At 38.8% G+C, this 23210-nt stretch overlaps 1 protein-coding gene and 1 long non-coding RNA gene across 3 annotated transcripts in view; one reads left to right on the forward strand and one right to left on the reverse strand.

The window, feature by feature from the left end:
• LOC115070007 overlaps positions 1 to 15216 on the forward strand; it is a 27656-nt gene extending 12440 nt beyond the window's left edge. The window contains exons 3-5 of one of the 2 annotated variants that reach the window (XR_003849221.1): positions 4577 to 4717; positions 12449 to 12505; positions 14953 to 15216. This is a non-coding gene — a long non-coding RNA (uncharacterized LOC115070007). The remainder of the gene's footprint in view (positions 1 to 4576; positions 4718 to 12448; positions 12506 to 14952) is intronic. The other variant, XR_003849222.1, reaches the window with a different exon arrangement.
• A 1833-nt stretch (positions 15217 to 17049) lies between these two features.
• Positions 17050 to 23210, reverse strand: part of LOC103732447 (cytochrome P450 2C29-like) — a 25056-nt gene continuing 18895 nt past the window's right edge. Inside the window, exons 8-9 of the mRNA XM_008831018.2 lie at positions 20195 to 20336; positions 17050 to 19002 (exon numbers count right to left, since the gene is read on the reverse strand). Coding sequence (XP_008829240.1) covers positions 18821 to 19002; positions 20195 to 20336 — 324 coding nt within the window. The 3' untranslated portion in view covers positions 17050 to 18820. The remainder of the gene's footprint in view (positions 19003 to 20194; positions 20337 to 23210) is intronic.

Genomic DNA, 23210 nt, shown 5'->3' on the forward strand with positions numbered 1-23210 from the left:
ATCACACTTCATGAATTGTCCTGGAATTTGATAAGACAATTTTGGCTTGTTTTCCATAGGAAGGAAAATGTAATTTTTTAAAATCTAAGGTAATGCACAAAAGTTCAATAAAAATATTCTTTGAAAAAATCCCAGATTCTTCATAGAGTCAAGTCAGTAATCACTATGACGCTTGTGTCTCACCATCAAAAGCTACATTTTCACAGGAATAGTTGACAGGAGGGGAAAAGACAGTGTCTTACAAGGGTAGGAGTTTTGGTGGGTACAGTGAGTGAACCCACACATAAGGACATTTGGGGGCACAAATCAGACCCTATATGCCATATGATATGATTACATGTATATAAATAAATATATATATATATATGTAGAGAGAGAGACAGAGAGAGACAGAGAGAGAGAGAGACAGAGAGAGATGATTAAATTGGGTGAGTTACAGCGGAGTTAGGTACAGATAGTGGAAGGGATCTAAATACCATCAAACCATGTTGCATGTCAATTGCAAAAATCAATGAAAATAAAATTTTAAACATAAATACAGTAGGTACAGCTTCAAAAGCCACATTAACACAGGGACAAGATTAATTTTTTTACAAACCAAAATTTTCTCTTCAATATGCGATTTGTGATCATTTTTGGAATACTTTTTTCATTTAAAATAGAAATTACTCCCAGATCTCTCTAACAAACCAGGGTGATGTACTAATGCAAACAGTTTTCAAGATACTACAGCTAAACACTACTCTTTTATTTGTAACAATACTGTTTTTTGGGTATATGGGGTTCCATGAGGTTTAACATTCATTGTCCCAATGGAGGTAAAAGACTCAAAGAGGTGATTCCTTCCACACAAGGCTGTGAACATAGTTACCTGCTTTATTCAGGCAGAAGAAAGAGACAGTGTTGGTCCACCAGAATATGTATAACATTTATGTAACAAGCATAGCACTCTAAATTCTAAATAACAAATCTAATACAATCACCACCTTCTATGTTGGATTTATTCCTAAGTATTTTTGAGACTACTATGAATGAGAGTGTTTTTCTGATTTCTTTCTTAGCTTGTTAATTATCACATAGAGAAGTTACTGATTTTTTTATACATTGTTTTATTCCCTAATGATTTGTTGAATTTGTTTGGCAAATATATGTTTTTTCTGATGTAGCATGTAGAGTTTGTTTTTAAGCATAGCATCACGCCACAATTGAGGAAAATTTGGCTTCTCCCTTTTTTATTTTTTAGTTCTTACCTCATTCTTTTGCTTTTTTCTCTATCAAAAACTTCAAGCACTATATTAAATAATAAGGGAGGGAATGGACACTTTTTTTCATGTCTGATTTTAGAAAAAATGGTATCAGTGCTCTCCATTTAATGCAATGTTAACAGGTTGTTGTATGTAAACTTTATCAAGTGGAGGTATGTTTCTTGAGTTCATAGTTTTTTCATAACTTTTGTTCTGAAAATATGGTGTATTTTTGAAATATTCTTTACATGCATATATTCATAAGATAATATTATTTTGTTCCAGAGTGTATTCATCTGCTTTAGCATATTTATTTATTTGTGTGTGTTGGATTATTCTTACAACCAGGGAATGGAACCATATTAAATATGTGTAAGGCTCCTATTAATGTGGTGTTAATTCAACTCACATGTATTTAATTGAGGATATTTATACCTATGTGTATAAAATTAATTGGTCCACAGGCTTCCTCTGTGTGTGTGTGCGTTTGTGTGTGTGTGTACGCTTGCATGCATGTGTATATGTTCCTGTGTATATGTGAATTTGTATGTGTTATCTCTTTCTATTTACAGAAATATTTGGATAACATTTCATTAGTTCTTATAAGGTAAGGCTTTCTTCATTTGTGAGATTTCTAATAACTGATTTAATCTCATTGCTCTTTGTAGAGCTTCTTAAGTTGTTCACATTTTCTTGATTGAATTTTGATAAGACTCATGCATCTTATTATTTATTCACCTTTAGATTTTCTAGCTCTTTATGTATTTTAAATGATTGCCTATGGAATTACCAAATTTATTGTTACCTAATGTAATGGCCCACTTTTCACCTCTGGTATTATTATTTTTGTCTTTTTCAGTTTCTTTTCATCATTTTGTCCAAGTATTTATCAATTTATTTTTAGCTTTACAAGGAATTGAATCCTTGTTTCAACGATAATTTTTCTTTTTTATGTTTTAATTGTTTCTCTGCAACTCATATAACACATCTTAATCAAATTTAGATCTCTTCCCCCCCCACATATGCCCCCCCACCAGAGGTCAGGTATTCTGTTATGTATGTTAAGTCCTACTCCATCAAGTATTTGTGTCAGGTGTTCCTCAGTACAATTTCATCTACTGGAGTCTATTCAGCCTATCTGGAGTCAATCTCTCATCCCAGAGTAATCATTTGCCAATAGTTCCTTGGTTAGGGTTTGAGCCTGCTGCCAACTTCCCAGATTCTATGCTGGGTTTATGTCAGCACGGGATTTGTGAATGCTGTCAGCACTGCTTCAAATCCATATGAACAAGTTTCCAGTGGCTTGAAAACCTCTGCTTCCTCCTGCCCTGACTCAATCTTTCTGTCCCCTCTTCTGCACTTATCCCTGAGGTATGGATGGGTGAGGTTCAACATAGGAGTCTTATCCAGTGACTTGGAGTCTTATCCAGTGACATTCACTCTGCAGTTTCTTATTCTTTAAAACTTAGCTTGTTGTGGCCTTGTGTTTGCATCACAAAGACACCATTGGTGGTTAAGGAAGTCTCACTGTTGAGAGTTGAAGGATGTGTTAGTGGCTTCTTTACCGCCTGTTCCAGTGTGCCTTAGGTGAAGAGGTTCAACTGTAGATATGTCACCCAGGACTGGGCATCTCTCAGATGCATATTCTTGTGTCTGTCCTGTTGTGGGGTTCTGTAATAGCCTCTATCCATTGCAAAAGGAAACTTCTTTGAATATTTGTGTACGTTACATTTGTCTGTAAACATAAAGATCCACAATTATCATGTGGTAATTTAATTTGTCTAGAGATATGGCAGAGGTAGAGTTTTCTCAAGGATCTATGTCCATTCCAGTCATGTGACTTGGCTATGTTTACAGTACCACCCATGAGTTCACTTCATGGCTTTAAGTCCAATTGCATAGCTGTTGATTATCCCCTATATAACAATGCCACTTCTGCACCAGTAGAGGTAGTTTGCTGTGCAAGTCATTGTGGTTATTAGTCTTTAGAGCTGGGCTGGTCCATTGATTGATTTTTCACCCTTAGCAACTAGAACCATGAGAGCTATTCTTCAGGGAAAAGGCTTCTGGGTCAGGTCTAGCTCCATTGATCTGAGTACTGATTCCAAAGTGTTTCCTGTCCTCAGTAGTACAATCTTACCTTCATGTTCTGGATGGTGCTAGCAAAACTACATCTCCACCTATAGACAAACGAAATTGAACCCTTATTCGTCACCCTGTGAAAAAACAGCAACTTCAAATGGATCAAAGACCTTACTATAAAACCTGAAATTCTTAAATTTCTAGAAGAAAACACAGTTATGACCCAACAACATATATGTGTAGAAAAGGACTTTCTAAATAGGACATCAGCTGCTAAGGCATTAAGGTCAATGATCAACAAGTGAGACATCATTAAACCTCAAAGCTTCTGTACAGCAGAAGGAACAACCAAGGAAGTGAAGAGGAAACCCACTGAGTAGGAGAAAATCTTCACCTATTACACATTCTACAAAGGATTATTATCCACAATATGCAAAGAGCTCAAAAAAAAAAAAACAAAGAAAAGAAAATAAATGACCCAATACAAAGTTGGGCTAAGGACTTGAACAGAGAGTTCTCAAACAAAGAAATAAAAACGGCTAAGAAACACCTTAAAAAGTGGTCAACATCCTTAGTCATTAAAGAAAGGCTGATAAAAACCACTTAAGGTTCCATCTTCCCCAGTCAGACTGGCTAAGATCAAGAGAACAAAAGACACCAAATGCTAGTGAGGCTGTGGGGAAAGGGGAATGCACGCTCACTGCTAGTGAGAACACAGGCATGCAGCCACTGTGGAAAACAGTGTGGAGTCTTAAAAAACTAAAGATTAATCTAGCATATGACCCAGTTATACACTTCTTGGAGTGTACTCACAGAACTCGTCTTATTGTAGAGATACCTGTATGTTCATGTTTGTTGCTTCTCTTTCACCAAAACTACGGAATGGAAGTCACCTCCATGTCCCTCAATTGATGGTGAAAATGTGGTACATTGGCAAAATGGAGTTCTACTCAGTTCTACCCAACTCAGTTAAGGTGAAATTGTGAATTTCAGAGGTAAATGGATGGAACTAGGAACTGTTACATTAAGTGAAGTAACAGACTCAGAAAACTATGTGATGTATGTTCTCCCTCCCTCATTTGTGGATTGTAGCCCCGATCCTTATAGAGTTACACTGGGAAATGTCCCTGCTCTTTTTTGGACTTAATAAGTCCTGTGGAGCAGGGAATTGAACTGAATAATTCACCTTGAGCCTTTTAGCTCTGTGACTTTTTTTTGTAACTAGGTTTCCCTGTGCCTGTTGTTTACAGGACACAACTGTGTTAACATCACTATCATCCATGCTTCATGACAGCAAGAAATTCCCCAACCTAGAGATGTTTGATTCCAACCAGTTTCTGGATGAGAATGGAACTTTAAAAAAACTGACTGCTTCAAATCTTTCTCAACAGGTAATAGAAACTCATTTCCATGGCTCAGGCGACATTGAGCATCACTGGGAACTCAAGTTGAGAAAGCTAGAGTATAGATCATTCACATACTTCCTTTAGATACATCACAGAGACAGCGCCACCATTTTCATAGATAATGAACTTCATTTAACCTTTGCCACATACAGTGGAATTGGAAAGTTCACCAAAATTTGATTCATCCTTGCTGTGTCACTCACCTCCAGGATCAACTATGCATAAACAAGTCTCCAAAAAGGGAGAAATGGCCAAAGGGCCTCTAGTCCACTCAGGGAAACAGGAGAGAGAGATGATGTTAATACAGTTGAACTTGTGCAGTGAGAGAGAATCAGAAGTCTATGAGCAAGAGGCTTGCAGTGGAGAAAGAAACGCCCTGATCTTTCATCCCTCATTATTAAACACAAGCTGGAGCAACAGTGTAATTAATGACTCTCCAGCTGCATCAAAGATCATAAGTATAGAGAATAGGAAGAAGAGAATGAAGGCCAATTTAAAATATATTTTTATTGTTTGACTGTTTCATACATTTATCCAATGCATTTGTTCAAAGCTTCCCCAAACTACTTCTCCTTCACTCCTCTCATATCTCACTACCACTCTCACTCCCAACTTCACATACTCTAATTTAGAACACACAGAGTCTACTCTGGGCTGCTACTAGGAGCATAGGCATTGGGCCATTCACTGGATATGGCTGACCCACCAGGGATCTCAGCCCTGAAGAAAACTGACTGTACCTATAGCTACCAACTGCCAGTAGCTCTACAGCTAGTTGTGAGACTTTGCAAGCATCTCCCTCATCCTTGCTTGAATGATTGGTTGGTATAAGCCCTTTTCAAGAATGTGATAAACAGCTGGAGGAGGGCACCTCAGCAGTTAAGAGAGCTTGATGATTTTCAGTGAGCATGAGTTCAATTCCAAACATTCATGCTGGGCAGTTAAAAACCTCCTGTAAGTTCAACTCCAGGGGACCTGATGGCTTTTTACAGACTCTACAAGCAACTACACTCATATACACACTAACACCCCCACACTATCCACATTATTTTATTTTATTTAAAGGCAAAATATCACTGGAGGAGGACATTTTATCTCAGCTAAGAATTGTCAGAAACTTCTAGATCATCACGATATCACACAGGTACTGCAGACATGCAGAACACACAGCAGTGATCACAGGGCTCCCTGCCCTTCCCCATTCAGGATACCTGTTATAATTATGGATATTCAACCCTGCAGTGTATTTACATGCATCCTGTTTCATGGATTATTTGATCTTGATAATAAACTCAAAATCTCCATTTTTCAGTCTCCTGAGGGTTCTGATTACAAGTGTGTGCAGCCATACCAGCCAGGATATTGTTTCTGAGTGTTATGTTTCTTAAGATTGTATGTTAGAAGGAAATCAAATTTGTACCATTTTTCTCAATGTACCTACCAACTTGTCCTTTCACCTAGCCATTCATCTGTATATAATCATACAGTAATTTTTAGTTACTCATGTTCTCCTGCACAGGTTACAAACACAGTACTTCTAACACCCTTATAAACAAGGCATAATTGCCAGCTTTGGGCTTTTATTTTTCACGAAAAACAATTTGTGGAGGAGAGGGCCTGGCACTCGTGGAGCTCTTTCCATTCCTGAGTACCATACTACAGAATGTTAAACTGAAATCCCTGTTTCATCCTAAGGACATTGACCCCAGTAGTCAATGGATTGGTTTCTGTGCCATCCCCTTTCCAGATCTGCTTCATTCCTGTTTAAAGAAGATCAGACAGCCTGGGTCCCACTGTGTTGTATTCTTCCATCCCCTCCAGGCCACATCCACCCCCTTCACTCTCAAGGACACTCTACCATTTCTCCCCTCTCATATCTTCTCATTCCCTCAAGGTCCAGGGAGCATGCCACCATTTTCGAGGGGCTGGATCACTGCACAAATATACCTACCATTCTCCATCCTCTGTAACACTCACATGCTCATATGTATCTGAAAATTATATTAATATAACTACACTGAAAAAAACTGAGAAATTATTTTCACATGAAAATTGAGTTAAACAGTTTAACAGATAAGAAAATGATATAGATGAATGCCAACTTGGGCAACATCAGCAGCCAGCTAGCCTGGAACTAGATGTCAGGAGAACAGAGCCTCAGGTGAGACTATTATGTTATTGACTACAGAATAGGAGTAGGCCAACTGGAGGGGGATCTGAGAGTGTGTTTGTGTGTCAAGTTGACAAGTAGTTGTGCTGGATAGCTTTATTTGTCAATTTGACACACGTGGTTATAGGAATCCTCAATTGAGAAATTTTTTCCCTTGGACTGGCCTGTGGCCATTTCTGTGGAGCATTTTCTTGATTATTAAGTGATGTGGGAGGTCCCATCCCATTGTGGGCAATGCCGCTCCTATGCAGGTGGTCTTCTGTTATATAAGAAATTAGGCTGAGTTGGGCCAGGGGAGCAACTCAGTAAGTACCTATTCCCCATGATAGGTCCTTCCCCTGAGCTTCCCTTGATGATGGTCTATGCTTGTAAATCAAATGAACCCTTTCTTCTCCAAATTGTTTTTGATCAGTGTTTTCATCACAGCAGTAGAGAAGCTAACTAGAATTGAAATTAGTACCAGGGAGTGGGATATTGTTGTCATGGACACTACCATATATGTCTGGGAGGACTGTGGAAACATTTGCAATTCGGCCTGGGAATGCCATTGAATGCTCAGCACGTAGTGAGCTGTTGCTGTGGAGCTTGCAACAGTTATGCTATAGAGAATTGTGGATGATGGAGACCTGGCTTGTGACTTTCTAAGGGAACAAACACTCTTCAGGATTGTTTGTGTTGAATTAAGAATTTGTGAAAGTGAAACTTTTTGTGCTTTACAGGGACAATTGATGCTAGGGCTGAAAAATCAGTTGTGAGTAACAAGAGATGACAAGCATTATAGCTGAAGAATTCTGGGAAGTATTTCCTCAGTGTCAGCACACAAAAGCTGTCATCCAGATGTTACTCATGGTTCCATCTCAAGCTGAAAACAGGATATGGTAATGTGTAATCTTCTACATGGTACTGGTTTTCAAGGCATAAAGGAGTCATGGAGAGTAGCTGAGTCTCTTTATTGTGAAATGCCAGAAGAGGCCCTCAGTGAATGTGTAGCCTCAGTTGCAATGGAGACCCCAGGATATTGGGTATGCCAGGACCAGAGGATGACTGCCAAGAACAGCAGCAGGTGTGGAATGGAGCTGGATTGAGCCTGAGACAAGCTGTGTGTGCTGTGGAAGGCAGAGCCAGAGAAGTGGAGCTTCTGAAGCCATTTGGGGCCCTCAGAAGAGCGTGAGTCAATTCCAGATGCCACCCTTGAGCTGGATTTGTTTGAGAGTGCCCTAACCTTCCATTTAAGTTAAAATAATACTTAACTTGTTTTTGATTTTTCAGGCTTTTAAGAGAGGAATTGAATTTTAAAGTTTTTGAAATTTTAAGACTGTGGGACTTTAAATATTGTACTCTTTTATGTTGTAATATTAATATTACCTTGATATTTGGGGGATAAGAAATGGAAGAGTTGTGGTTTGAAGTGATGTGTTTGTGTGTCAAGTTGACAAGGAGTCAATTGTGCTGAATAGGTTTAATTGTCAACTTGACACACCTGGTTAGAGTGAACTTCAATTGAGGTGGATTGGCCATATCTGTGGCGCATTTTCTTGTAATATGGGAGTGCCCGTCCTACTGTGGGCGGTGCCAACCCTGGGCAGGTAGTCTTGTGTTGTATAAGAAATAGGGTTGAGCACAGGCCAGGGGAGTAAGCCAATAAGCAGCTATCCTCCATGGCCTATGCTTCAGGTTCTGAGTTCTTGCCTTAGCTTCTCTGTGTTTGTTAGCTACATAAACCCTTTCCTAGCTCAGTTTAGTCAGTGTTTTTATTACAACAATAGAGAAGCTAGCTAGTACAATGCTATTTATGTGAAAACCCCACAGGTCTGTAAAACATAAAACCTTAACAGGCAAGAAAACATGTAGATGAATGCCAACTTGGGCAACATCAGCAGGAAGAGCTAGCCTGGACCTTGACTTCAGGAGAGTTGAACCTCAGATGATACTTTCTGATAAATGACCCATTACAGAAGAGGAGTAAGCTTGTATGTAAGGAGATGGGGGTGCATCCAAGAGGAGATGGGTTGGGGGGGTGGAATATGATCAGAACAAGCAGTATGAAACTTTCAAAGACTCAATAAAATATTATTAAAAATAAAATTTAAACTGTTCAATATCCTTTCCAATTAAGGAAATACAAATTAAAATGAATTTGAGATATCATCTTACCCAAGTCCAATAGCTAAGATCAAAAAACAACAGAACACAAATGCTGGACAGAATGGAGGGAAAAGGGAATTCTCATTTACTGTTGGAATTGAAAACTGGTACAGTCATTATGGAAATTAGTATGGAACATTCTCCAATAGCGAAAAGCAGATCTACTTATGACCCAGCTATACCACTCCATGGCATTTACCCAAAGGATGCAGAAAACTTTATCAGCCACAATCTCTGTAGTCTATTCACCATAGCTAAGAAATGAAAACAACCAAAATATCCTTCAACTGATGAGTAGATAATGAAAATGTGATACATTTACTCAATGGAATTCTATACAGTGTAGAACATGAAATCATGAAATTTGCAGGTAAATGGATAAAACGGGAAAATAAACTGAATGATGTAATGCCTCACCCAAAAAAGCCCCCAAACATGTTCTTTCTTATTTGTGGGTTTGAGCTCCAAATATTTAGATATGAGTATATAATCTGAAGTGAATGAAGTCAGGAAAGTAGGAAAGGGCCGTGGAGGAGGGTGAGTAAGGAGTTGTGGAGGAGGGACAGTAGGACATAGGTGCTATGAAGAGGAAAAGGAGAAAATGATGGGGACAGACAGAAAGGTGGAGAGAGAAGTGAGGAGGGAGGATGACGGGGAGTGCAAGGAAAGGAAGAAAGGAGAAGAAAGAAACACTGAAAATGTTCCCGAAAGCCATGGGAATATGTGTTTTTAAAGCTTTCCTAAGAATACACATTAAAAATTCAATAAGAAATTAAAAATATGGTAAGATAAAAGAAGGAATACACTATACATACATACACATATATGTGTATGTATGTGTGTGTGTATGTGCACATGTGTGAGTGTAATGTATGTGTGTGCACACATACACATATATAAACGGAGCTACGACCCACAGCTGATAATGTCCCATCCTGGAGCGACTGACTACCTAACAAAAACCCCGATGTCAGGCATAAGAAACCTTCCTGTTAGTGTTTGTTAGAGGGGGACAAGAGAATCTCAAAATAATATAGTCTTTTGCCATTGCCTTTGGTTGCGTCTCGGAACTTGAATGTCAGATCCTATTGCTGGAGACTCCACATACTTTGGATACAGGAATTACAAGAATCAAGCTGACAGTGACAAGGAAGCCTCATTCTTGAGGACTAGCACTCAGTGTTGAAGGTGGTAGTCAAGCTGCCAAGAGAGAAAAGCAATCAATACTCCTACCTAACTGTAAAATCTATGAACCACAGCAATGACTGGCCCAGCAAGATTCCTCAATGGTTCAAAAGTGACACTTGAATTCTGAGAGTAATCAACAGCTGTCTAATAATAAGCATTTTTGGTTGCTCTTCCTGTTCTCAGACTTTCCTTAAATTCCAGTAAGAAACAGAAGAAAATAGAGTCCCAACAGAATATGTTGGTCCACTCAGTGGAAAACACACAGAATGCAGAATGTAAAGGAGTATGGGGGAGGGGGCAATGTAGCTCAGTCAATTATGTGCTTGCCACACAAGCCTGAGGGTCTAAATTCCATATGCAACACACACCTGAAAGGTTCAGACATAATAAACAAGTAGAGGAAAGGTGAATTCCTGCTCACTTTTTCAGCTGGACCAGAAATGCCTTTTTTCTCCTGCCTTTGATCATCTGATGTGTAAGGGCACTGAAATTTACTTTTTTAATTTATTTTTTATTTCATTAGTTTAAAAAATTTTATTGAGTTTTATGCATTTCATATAATACATCTTAATCAAATTTAGACACCCTCCCGCATATCAACCCCCATAGCCCCTCCCACAAGATTTCAGTTTTTCTGTGTTATATGATAAGTCCTATTTGGTCAAACATTTCTATGCAGGGGCTCCTCAGTGCAAGTTCAGCCACCAGAGTCTACTCAATCTATCTAGAGTTATTCCCTTAAAGATCTACTTTCCCTCACCCCAAAGTAATCATTTGTCAGTAGTTCCTTGGCTAGGGTTGGGGCCTGATGCCCTGCCCATTTCCCCTACACTATTTGGGTTTTTGTCTGAGTTAGCATGGATCTTCTGAATGATGTCAGCATTGCTGCAAGTTCATATGAACAAGTTTCCAGTGGCTGCCTGTTTCCTTATATTTATGCACCAACCGTGGCTCTTATGATATCTGAACATTAGTACTTATGTATGTATACCTACAGGCTATATAACAACAAGCACAATGCCAGACAGGGGAAACTTCACTTTGAGTTGTCGGTCAGAGTAGTTCAAGAGATCCCCAAAATAACACAGACCCCCAAACCTTGATTACCTCTAAGATCTTGAATGTAAAACCCTACTGCTGAAGATAGGACATACTTCAGACACAGAAATTGGAGTGATGGAGCTGGAACTGACCTGGCAGACTTCTCCCTGAAGACTAGTTCTCATAGCTCTAGAGGATACTTAGCAAGATGCTAAGAGGAAAATTAAATCAATGGTCCAGCCCAGCTTTACAGCCTAAAAATTACTATAACTGGCACAGCAAACAACCTCTATTGGTGGAGGAGTTGCACTCTTATCTAAGGATAATCAACAGATATCTAAATGGGGTTAAAGCCCTTTCAATGGGAGAGAATTATGAATGGCACTGTAAGTAAAGCCAAATGCACATGGCTGGAGAGGTCAGAGATCCCAGAGAAAACCTATCTCTGTCATGTCTCTAGACAAATGAAATGTGTTACCATATTCTAAATATGGATCCTTATATTTACAGACAAATGTACCATACAATAGTAATCTAAGAAGCTTCTTTCTGCAAGAGACAGAGGCTATTACAGAGTTCCACAAATGATCACACACAGAGAATATGTCTGAGAGATTCCTAGCTCTATGTGACACAGCTATAGTGGAACCTGAACACTTGAGGCACATGGAACATAGTGGAACAGTGGGTAGAGAAAATACTAATACATCCCTCAACTCTCAATAGTGAACCTTCCTCATACAACAGTGGGCTATGCAAAGAGAAGGCCACAACAAGCTAAGTTTTGAAGAAAAAGAAACTGCAGAGTGCATGTCTCTGGATAGGACTTTATTATGCTTCACCCACCCACAATTTAGCAGCCATTCACAAGAAGGGGGGAAAGGTTGCATGAACTTTACATTTTAAACTCACACCAGTGGTCCTCAGTTTTTTAGGACTTTGACTTCAAACTGACAATTATACAGTCAGCTGCACTGATCCTCAGACTTGGACCCAGTCACAGGATCTGCTTCTCTGGGTCTCTGATTGCATTCAGATAATAGTAGGGATTCTCAGTGTCCACAACAATGTGAACCACTTGCTGTGATAAATTCCTTATCTCTATAGTCTCTGTCTGTCTGTCCCCCTCAAAGTGTGTTAAATAAGGTCCATCTTTGATCATCTCCCCATAGACTCACTGTTGGAGAGGAATTCTTGAACCAACCTGTTGTTAAAAGCTAAGGAAGCAGGTGAGAATGCGTAATGTTTGACTTTATCATGATCACAAGAAAAGTCATATTCAAGAAAGAAAGAATGTAAGATGTCAATGCTTGTCTCTATCACTCACTCTCAACAGAAAGCCAGAAGCAGCAGATATGTCCTGCTTGGGGGAAGGAAAAAGAACTATGTTCATGTATTGGACTATTAAACCAGGCCAGTAATGATAGTGCCCATGACCATAGTCCCTTCCTAACATTAGCCTGGCAGCTGTGGAACTGCCAGCCCTCCCCTCTCTGCTAACTGAAGGAAGAACAAGACTCCACCTAGAGGGCAGCAGGATGGGAAACAAGCACAAAAATTGCCTTGGCCACAAAGTTTACTACAACTCAGTGAGACACAGCTGAACTTGGCCAGTATTTGCAAACAGAAACTCCAGCACTGTCACACCATCAGGTGATACCTGTGCGGTGATGGAAGCCTAATCAAGCCTGCATCATTGCGAGCTTTGGAAGTTCTTTTGGCTCCAAAATCAAGATATAACTGAACTGTGTCTTAATGGAGAAAAGATTGCCTTCAGAATATACCTCAGAGCATCAAAAGGACTCATTTACTCTATTTGGTCAGACGAGTAAGCATAGGACTTTGCACTGGCACCCATCTCCAGGCTGGTAGACCCTTATAAGAGCCAGATCCTAATGGTTTCTGTCACCAGGCTACTACATGAAAGCACAGACTTTGAAATAGACACGATGTCACTTTGAGATAGCATTTCCTATTGCTGATTGCAGCAGTCTTGTGCCATAAATATATCTCAGTGGCAGGTAGTACACAGCAGTGTGGACTTGGTCCCAGCCCAGTATAGTGCTGGTCTCAGTAGGCTGTGAGCTGAGGATGAAGACACCTTTACAAGCACAATTCTGTGCAACTAGTTTATTTTTTGGGGGAGGGTGTAGTAAATGGCAGGTGGGCAGCAAGATGAATCACAAAGGCCTAGTACTGATCCCTTCCTGGTTATTCTGCCAAGAGCCAGAATAGGAATCCTACAGTGCCTAGCCACACAAGTGACTGACAAAAGGATCAGAGACTAGTATAGTCACAGAGGACAGACTACTCTCTGTATATACTCTCTCAGTTCATGCTGAATCACACACCACCTGTGGATTTAGATAAGTTTAGGGCCTGTTGGTCCTCTAGCGGAGAAATAGAGAAACTACAACAGCACACAATAGAGAACTTAGAACAAACCTGGACATAGGGCACCATGCAGTCAGTTCTCAGAGAATAGAGCTGAAAATATTCTGGAAGCCTAATCAAGAGCACAGTGAAATATGACTTACTCACAGGAATATTGTCTAGTATTAAAAACAGAATAGCTAAAAAGTCCTGGTGAGGATGTGAAGAGTAGGGAAGTGCTGCACAGTGTTGAAGAAATGTAAATTAGTTCTGTCACTATGGGAAGCATCCTGGCTATTCCTGCAAAATTAAAATTAGACCTGCCACAGAATGCAACAACCCAAGTGCTGATATATGCAGGGGAAAGAGCATCAGCATACTGAGGAGAATTGTGCACTCCTGTGCTTATTGTGATACTTCAAACATATTTTATTTATTATTTTTATGCGTATGTGTATTGCATGTGTTTAAGTGCACCCATGTCATGAAAAGCCTGCAGAGGTCAGAGAGGCCATTGGATTCCCTGGAACTGGAGTTATAGATGGTTGTTAGCCATCCTATGGATGCTGGATATCAAACCCAGATCCTCTGCAAGAGTAGCCAGTGCTCTAAACCACTGAGCCCTCGCTCAGTGTCCACCTACTGATAACTGGATAAAGAAAATATGGAGCATGTATATGACAGCATGCTTTTCTGCCACTAAAATGTAACCTTACTGTGACAGGAACACAATTGGAAATCATTATGCTAAGTGAATAAGCAGACACACAAAGACAAGTGTCACACATGACCCACGTGGAATATATATTTACAAGGGTGACTTGATGAAATTGTAAGTACCTTGATGAAGTAATTGTAAGTACCTCCTAGAGGTTATGAAGAATGAGGAGAGAAATTGTTAGGGAAATCTGACTCACAGGTAGCAAGTTTTAGTTACATATGAAATGTAGTTGAAATGATATTGCCTATTTCCAAACACAAGCAGATAAAATTTTTGGTATTTTCACCCTGAAAATATTACATGTATCTGAGCCGGATGTCATGGTTGTGACTTTATTCCCAGTACTCTAGAAGCAGAGTCAGAAAGATCTCTGTGACATTGAGGTTAGCTATGTCTGCATAGTGAGTAACAGGCTAGCTAGAATTACAGGGAGACCTTGTCTCAAAATATTGTTTGAGGATATAAACGTGTTTAATCTAATTTTATTTTCCATTTATGTTCTTGAAGACTTATTTTACTTTTATTTATGTGTGAGTAACTGTGTGTCTCTTTGTCCATGTATGTATGTTCACATGTGTACAGGTGTCCTCTGATGGCAAAAGAAGATGTTGGATGCCCTGGAGCTGGAGTTATTGGCAGTTGTGAGCTGCCATATGTGGGTACTGGGAGCCTTACTCTGCAGGAGCAGCAAATGATTGTAACTTAGCCACCTCTCCTGCACCAATGTTTTTGCATATGCTTAAAAGTCAATTAAAAATAATCACATCTCATTATTGTATAGTTTTCTGGAAAATCATTTAGTTGAAAATCAGCTGATCATATAAAACATAAGTATTTTATGTTCAATTTTGCAAAGAGCAATATTTTATGTTACAGTAAACTGTGTACAGATTGCATAGTTTGTGTGAACATATTCCTCTGCACTCCTGTAAGTACAAATAGATGTAGGCCTGTATCTAGGCCCTAATGTAGTAGCACAGCAGTACCAGACAGAGTGCCTTCCTTTGGGATGAGAGCAGGAAGAGCTGATGAATGTCATTTCTTTAAAAAGTTCATTTATGTAACTGGTGAAGATTTTCTCCCAGTCACTGTGTTTCCTCTTCCTTTCCTTGGTCATTTCTTTTGCTGTACAGAAACTTTGTAATTTAATGAGGTCCTGCTTACTGATTGTTGGCCTTAGTGCCTGAGCAGCTGGTATCTGATTTGGCAGTCCTTTCCTATGCCTTTGTCTTGGAGGGTGCTGCCTATGTTTTCTTCTAGCAGTTTCCGAGTTTCAGGTTTTATATTGAGGTCTTTGATACATTTGGAGTTTTCTTTTGTACAGGGTAAAAGATAAGGGTCATGTTTCATTCTTCTGAAGGCAGAGATCCATGTTTGACAGTGCCACATGTTGAAGATGCGATCTTTCCTCAATTGTGTGTTCTTCGCAAGTTTGTCGAATATCAGGTGGCTGAAATAATATGAACTCACGTTTGGGTCTTCTATTGTGTTCCATTGATCTACATGTGTATTTTTGTACCATGCTGCTTTTATGACTCTAGTTCTATAACATAATCCGATATTTGGTATGGTGATCCCTCCAGCATTATTCCTTTTGCCCAAGTTGTTTTGGCTATCTGGGGTCTTTTGTGATTCCATATGAATTTTAGGATGATTTTGTCAAGCTCTGTGAAGAATGTTGTGTATTTTGATTGGGATTGCATTGAATGTATAAATTGCTTTTGGTAAGATGGTTATTTTCACAGAATTGATTGTACCAATCCATGAGCATTGTAGGTCTTTCCATCTCATAAGGTCTTCCTCTATCACTTTCTTTAGAGTTTTGAAATTTTCATTCTTAGAAATCATTAATATCTTTGGTTAGGTTTATTCCTAAATGCTTTTTGAGGCAATTGAGAGTGGGAAGGTTCCCTCTAGTACTTTTTCTGATTGCTTGTTATTGGTATCTAGAAAGGCTTCTGCTTTTTGTAGGTTGATTTTGTATCCTTCCACTTTACTGAAAGTATTAATCGATTCTAACAGTTTTTAGTAGAATTTTTTGGGATCTCTGATGTATAGTGCCACATCATCTGCAAATAGGGATTTGACCTCTTCTTTTCCAGTTGGTACTCCTTTAATGTCCTTCTCTTGTCTTATTACCCTCACAAGAGTTTTAAGTACTATATTGAAAAGGAGTGGAGATAGTGGACAGTCCTGCCTGGTTCCTGATTATAATGAGATTGCTTGCAGGTTTTCTCCATTTAGGATGATGTTGGCTATAGGTTTGTTGTATATAGATTTAATTATGTTGCAGTATGTTCCTGCCACACAAATTCCTTTTAGGACTTTAGCATGAATGCATGTTGGATTTTGTCAAATTCCTTTCCTGCATCTATTGAGACAATTGTGTGGTTTTTGTCTTTAAATTCACTTATATGTTTTATTACATTTATTGACTTATGTATGTTGAACCATCCCTGCACCTCTGGAATCAAGCCAACCTGATTGTGGTGAATGATCTTCTCCATGTGTTTCTGTAAAATTTTCAAGGCAGTGGGATGGGAAACAATATAACAACTTTAAGTAACATAAAGAAGCTTTCTGGAAATGCTATTCTTTTTGAGGGGCCCAAAACGGCTCTTGGTACCTGAAGTTAGCAACATGGGAGAACAACAGATGCAGAGTTCTAAATTGAAAATATCAAGTCTAAAGCATATTTTATTTTTTATTTTTTGCAAGTTCATACATGAGTATTGTATGTGCATTATTTCATCCCTCCAAGTCTCCATATAACTCATCTTATATTTCCACCCACTCACACACCCTCCCAATTTTTGTCTGCTTCAATTATTATTGTTACATACACATATATACATTTCTAAATTTACATATATACTTGATAGAGCATATTTAGTGGAGATTTCATTGTTGTAGTTACCCTATTATGTCTAGAATATATGAAGTAGAAGGAGGTATCTTGGCAGGATGCAAATTTCCAAGGGAGAAACTCAATCAAAGATCCTATCCAGCTGTAAGGCCTAAGAACCACAACTGACAGAGTCAATTGTTACATGTGTGGAAAATTTGTCTTAGGGGTAATCAACAGCTAATTGAACTCAAGCCCTCTCAATGGAAGGGAAATCCTGTGTAGTACTGTAAACATAGTCAAGTGCACATGGCTACAAGGACATAGACCCTAGAGAAGAACCAACTTCTGTCACTTCTTTAAACCAAAGTATATTCTTACTATTTTCTAAATTTGTACCTTGCTATTTATAGAAAAGTTTACCTCTCACTACTTGTAAAAGAAGTTGCTTTTTGAAACAGATGGAAACTATTGCAAAGTTCTACAACTGGATAAATGCAGAGAATAAGTGACTCTGAGATGTGCAGCCCTAAGTGATACGTCTACAATGCATCCTCTAGACCCAATGCTCAGAGAACATCAGAAAAAATGACGTGGAAGGAACATACTTTAAATTTTTACCTTTGTTTATAGTAACACCAAAGCCGGTCATCACCTCTACCCTGAATGTTCATCCTCCACATGGCTTGTCCTCACAGTGCCTCTCTGCAGGATCCAGCTGCTCTTAGACACTGTTTGCATTTCACATACAAATGCATCGTGTGAGTAAAGGCGATGCACAGCCAAAAGAACTTGATTCCCGACTTCCCTTTCACACTCTCTTTAGTGTGTGTTTGGGTGGGCTTGTTTGCAGGTTTCTGTGGATGATCAGGTGCATATGTGTGTGGGGGTCCGTGTACACATCTGGGAATGTATACCTGAGGGATAGTGATCAACCTTGAGTCTTTTTATTCAGAAACTGCAAGCCTGTTTTAGAGGTAGGATATCTCACTGTCACCTGAGGCTATTAATTAGGCTTGTCAGGGTGTTGAGCACCTGAGATTCCTGTCTCAGCATCCAGATTCATGGAACAACCACATGATACCATTCCTGACATTTACATGGATTTGCAGATCAGATTTATGTCCTCACGATTGTGTGCAAGCCCTTATTGACTAAACAGTCCCCTGAGCACAACCTCTTTCCATATTCCATGCTTCTCATTATGTGAACCAGCATAATCTATTGGGGCCCTCTTTTCTTTCAATTCTTACATGAATTGTAAGCAAGCATACAAAGGCATACCAATCAAAAATATTTGTTATTGAATGAATGCAGAAGAAAATCACTATGAATTATTATATACTGATGATTTCTCTGTTTTTCAGTGAAGTCATACTAATAACTCAGAATCAGATATGTATTAGAGGAAGGGAGAGTAACAGTATCACAGAATAGGGATTTCCAGATGCACATGTGAGCTGACTAAAGGAACTGTGAAACAGAGGATGGATGATCCCTGTAACTTGAGAGAATGGGAAGGTGTGAGAGGGGAGGACGAGTACAGTGTCACTGATCATGAAGGAGGTGGAGGGTGACCTGGAGGGGATGGCAGAAGACAACCCTTTAGAAAGGGATGAAGCAGAGCTGGTAGGTGGGTGGCAGTGAAGCAAGCCCACTGGTTACTGGGGTTATATCGATATCCTTTGGGTCAACCAGAGGTTTCATATTAAAGTTCTGTAGAATGGTGGTCAGGAATAGAAAGAGCTCCATGCGGGCCAGGCCTTCTCCTGCACAAATCCTTTTTCCTGAAACAAAATTTCATAGAAATAAATATGACTTTTTCATAAGCATGTATGTGAAAAGCTTTGTGCTTGTAACTGGCTCACTGGAACATGAACAACTGAGGAATTATTAGATGGATGGTTAAACGAATAGATGGGTGAAAGGACAACTACTTAAGCAAACAAAGGTGGGATAAATTTATTTCCTGTCACACATATGATCTTAAAGAAATATAGCATTGAAAAAGTACTTCTGAGTTGGGTGTGTTTTCACACATCTGTTATCAGAGCAACTGGGAGGCTGAGGAAGGGGATAAATATTCATTATCACAATCACAAAACTAAGGAAGGAAGTTTCATATCCAGAGAAAACACACACTGTAGTTGTGGAGATACAACACCCATGACATAATCTGGATGGGGAAAGATCAGGGAGCCCTGTGATCATTGCAGGGTGTGCTATACGTCTACAGTAGCCATCATCCCATTGTGATCTGAAACTTTTCGATATTCTGAACTCAAGGAAAATGTGCTGTGTCAGCAGTTCATGGTTCATGGATATCATTATAATGGTCTGCTTTTTCTTATTATTCTCTGTTACTTATAAATTTTAAGGGCGCTCTAATGCTCTGAAGTATGTTGCTGCATTTAGTCCTTAATATGTGATGTATGAGAGAAAAATGTGTTGATATCTTGTGCACAATCTTCTTGGTCAGAGATGCTGGGTTCTCTCTTTGCACTAGTACAACTTCAGTGGCATCAATTGCTTGCTTATTTGTTTCCATGAATAGGTTGAGGTTCCTGTTGCCTTTCTGTCTTTGGGGCACTTGTATCTGCATAGCTGATGCTGGAGATGAGTGACACTCCAAGAAGACATGAGATCAAATTATGATAAAGTGTCCATCATCATAATGAGTGAAGAAAGGCTAAATGAAGTTCACTTTCTAGGAAGACATCATTAGCTTCTCTGTGATATATCTAAAGGAAGAACGGAAATAATCTATACTCTAGCTTTTTCAACATAAATGAAATGTGTGGAAAAACTAAAATCTCACTTTTCTAGCCTGACAGGTAAGACATCTCATTAACAAGGAAGTTGGCAATAGGTGTTTCTGATCATGAGTGAAGAGCAATTCTACGAGTACCATGGGCATCACAGTGTGAGTTTGAACTGTTCCTTAGTCTCATCTTGAGCCATGGAAATGAATCTTGTTACCTGCTGAAAAAGGCATGAAGTAGTCACTTTTCTTAAAGTTTCCTTTCTCATCTAGAAAGTGGACAGGGTCAAACTTCTCTGGGTCGGAGAACTCCTTGCTGTCCTTCAGTACAGATGACAGGGATGTTAACACAGTTGTTCCCTGGAAACAACAGAAACAGTAAAGCCAAGTTACAAAGGAAATAAGAGACCGTGGAGTGCTCTGAATTAAATGGAACACCTATCACCCTCTTCTCCAAAGGATCAGAAATCATTACAGAGGAGTGTGAGGAAAGATTGAAATAACCAGAGGTGGTGTATGGATACAAGCACACAGTGTTGTCAAGGTGCAGCAAAGCAGTTGTACATATGAATACATACTGGTTGTTACAGCATACCCACGTCCTGTGTAATACCAAGACAGACCAAAGTCCAGCATGAATTGGGGAAGGTAGGTAAGAAGCTCTACACCTAGCTGAGAAACTACTTACAATTGTTAGCTACTGGAAGATGGAGAATCAGTTTTCTTTAATGATTCGATGCCAAGTAGGTTGAGCAGGCTCAAGGAGATGGACCCATTCCCAAGGGCATTTGGACATAAAAAATTAGATTTAATATGCATTGGAATTAATAAAGGACATGAAGTTAAGGGCTGTAAAGTGGTGGGCAGGTAATCTGAGAGGAGATGGGGAGAGGGCCTGAATATGATCAAAATATATGAAATTCTCAAAGAACTAATTTTTAAAAATATTTGAAACCTTAAAAAAGAAGCCCCAACTCAGTAATAGTGGGGGACTTCAATACCCCACTGTCTCCATTAGAAAAGACAACTAGACAAAGAATAAACAGAGAGACATCTGAATTAAATAATACTACATATCAAATGTATCTAACAGACATCTTTCAATTATTCCAAAGAATAATTCCAAATAAGAATTCCAAACACCAAAGAATACACTTTCTACTCAGCACCTTATGGAACTTTTCCAAAAACTGACCACATACTAGGCCACAAAACAAACCTCAACAAACACAAAAATATTGAAATAATTCCATGCATTCTATTGGACGACAAAGCAATAAAGCTAAAAATCAACACTGGATGAAGCCCTAGTCACTTCACAAACTTGTGGTGATTGAACAACACACTCCTAAATAATGAGTGGGTCAAAGGAGAAATTAAGAAAGAAATAAAAGAATTCCTGGAATTCAACGAAAAGGACAGTACAACACAACACAACCTCTGGGACACATTAAAAGCAGTCCTAAGAGAGAAGTTTATAGCTCTAAGTGCCTACATTAAAAAATTAGAAAGAGCCCAAATAAATGAGTGAACACTGCAACCCAAGGCACCAGAAAGGCAAGAGCAAATGAAATCCAAACCCAGCAGAAGAGAAGAAATAAAAAAAAAACCAGAGCAGAAATTAATGAAATAGAAACAACAACAACAACAACAAATACAAAGAATCAATGAATCTAAGAGCTGGTTCTTTGAAAAAATAGACAAGATAGACAGACCTTAGCCCACTTAACCAAACGAAAGAAAGATTTGAAATCCAAATCAACAAAATCAGAGATGGAAGGGGAAACCTCACAACAGACACCCAAAAGATACAGACCACTATAAGGGAATATTTTAAGAAACTATACTCTACTAAATATGAAAGTCTAAAAGAAATGGATGGATATCTGAAATCACGGTAACTTCTAAAGTTAAACCAAGAAGAGATCAACAGTTTAATCAGACCCACAACATATAAGGAAATACAAAGCCTCCCAATTAAAAAAAGCCTGGGCCCAGATGGATTTACAGCAGAATTCTACCTGACACTTAAAGACCGCCAACCAATACTACTTAAATTATTCGAAACAATAGAAACAGAGGGAGAACTCCCAAATTCCTTCTATGAAGCCAGCATCACTCTAATACCCAAAGTGGATAAAGACGCAACCAAAAAGGAAACTACAGACCCATATAATTAATGAACATAGACACAAAAATTCTCAACAAAATACTTGCAAACACATACAGACACACATCAAAAGATCATTTACCATGATCAAGTAGGCTATATCCCAGAGATGCAGGGATGGTTCAATATACAGAAGTCAATAAACTTCATGAATCATGTAAATGGACTCAAAGACAAAAACTATATTGTCATCTCAAAGGATGCAGAAAAGGATTTTGACAAAATTCAGCATGCATTTATATTCAAAGTCCTAGAGAGAATTGGACTGGAGGGAACATACCTCAACATAAAAAAAACATAATTAAAGCTATATACAACAAACCCACAGCCAACATCATTCTAAATGGAGAAAAACTGGAAGCATTTCTATTAAAATTAGGAACCAGACAAGGATGTCCACTATCTCTACTTTTTTTCAACATAGTGCTTGAAACTCTTGCTAGAGCAATAAGATAGGAGAAGGAAATTAAAGGAGTGCTAATTGGAAAAGAAGGGGTCAAATTATCACTTTTTGCAGATGATATGATACTATACCTAAGAGATCCCAAATGTTCCACCAGAAAACTCCTAGAACTGATCAACACTTTCAGTATAGTGGCAGGTTTTAAAATGAATCTACAAAATTCAGTAGCCTTTCTATATACCAATAACAAGCAATTGGAGGAAGAATGCAGGGAAATGCTCCAATTCACAATTGCTGCAAAATATTACATCTTGGAGTAAATCTGATGAAAGACACCAAAGGTCTCTACAATGAAAATTTTAAATCATTAAAGAGATTGAGAAAGACACCAGGAGATGGAAGGACCTCCCATGTTCATGGATTGGAAGAATTAATATTGTTAAAATGACCATCCTACCAAAAGCAATATGTAGATTCAATACAATTCCAATCAAAATCCCCATGACATACTTCACAGAATTAGAAAAATCCATTCTTAAATTGATATGGAGTCTTCAAAGACCCCGGATAGCAAAAGCAGTCCTGAGCACAAAGAGCAATGCTGGGGGGATTACTATACCAGATCTCAAAGTATACTATAGAGCCATAATCATAAAAACAG

The sequence above is a fragment of the Nannospalax galili genome, unplaced genomic scaffold (genome assembly GCF_000622305.1).
Source record: "Nannospalax galili isolate Female #2095 unplaced genomic scaffold, S.galili_v1.0 scaffold1415, whole genome shotgun sequence".
In the NCBI taxonomy this organism is placed as follows: Eukaryota; Metazoa; Chordata; class Mammalia; order Rodentia; family Spalacidae; genus Nannospalax; species Nannospalax galili.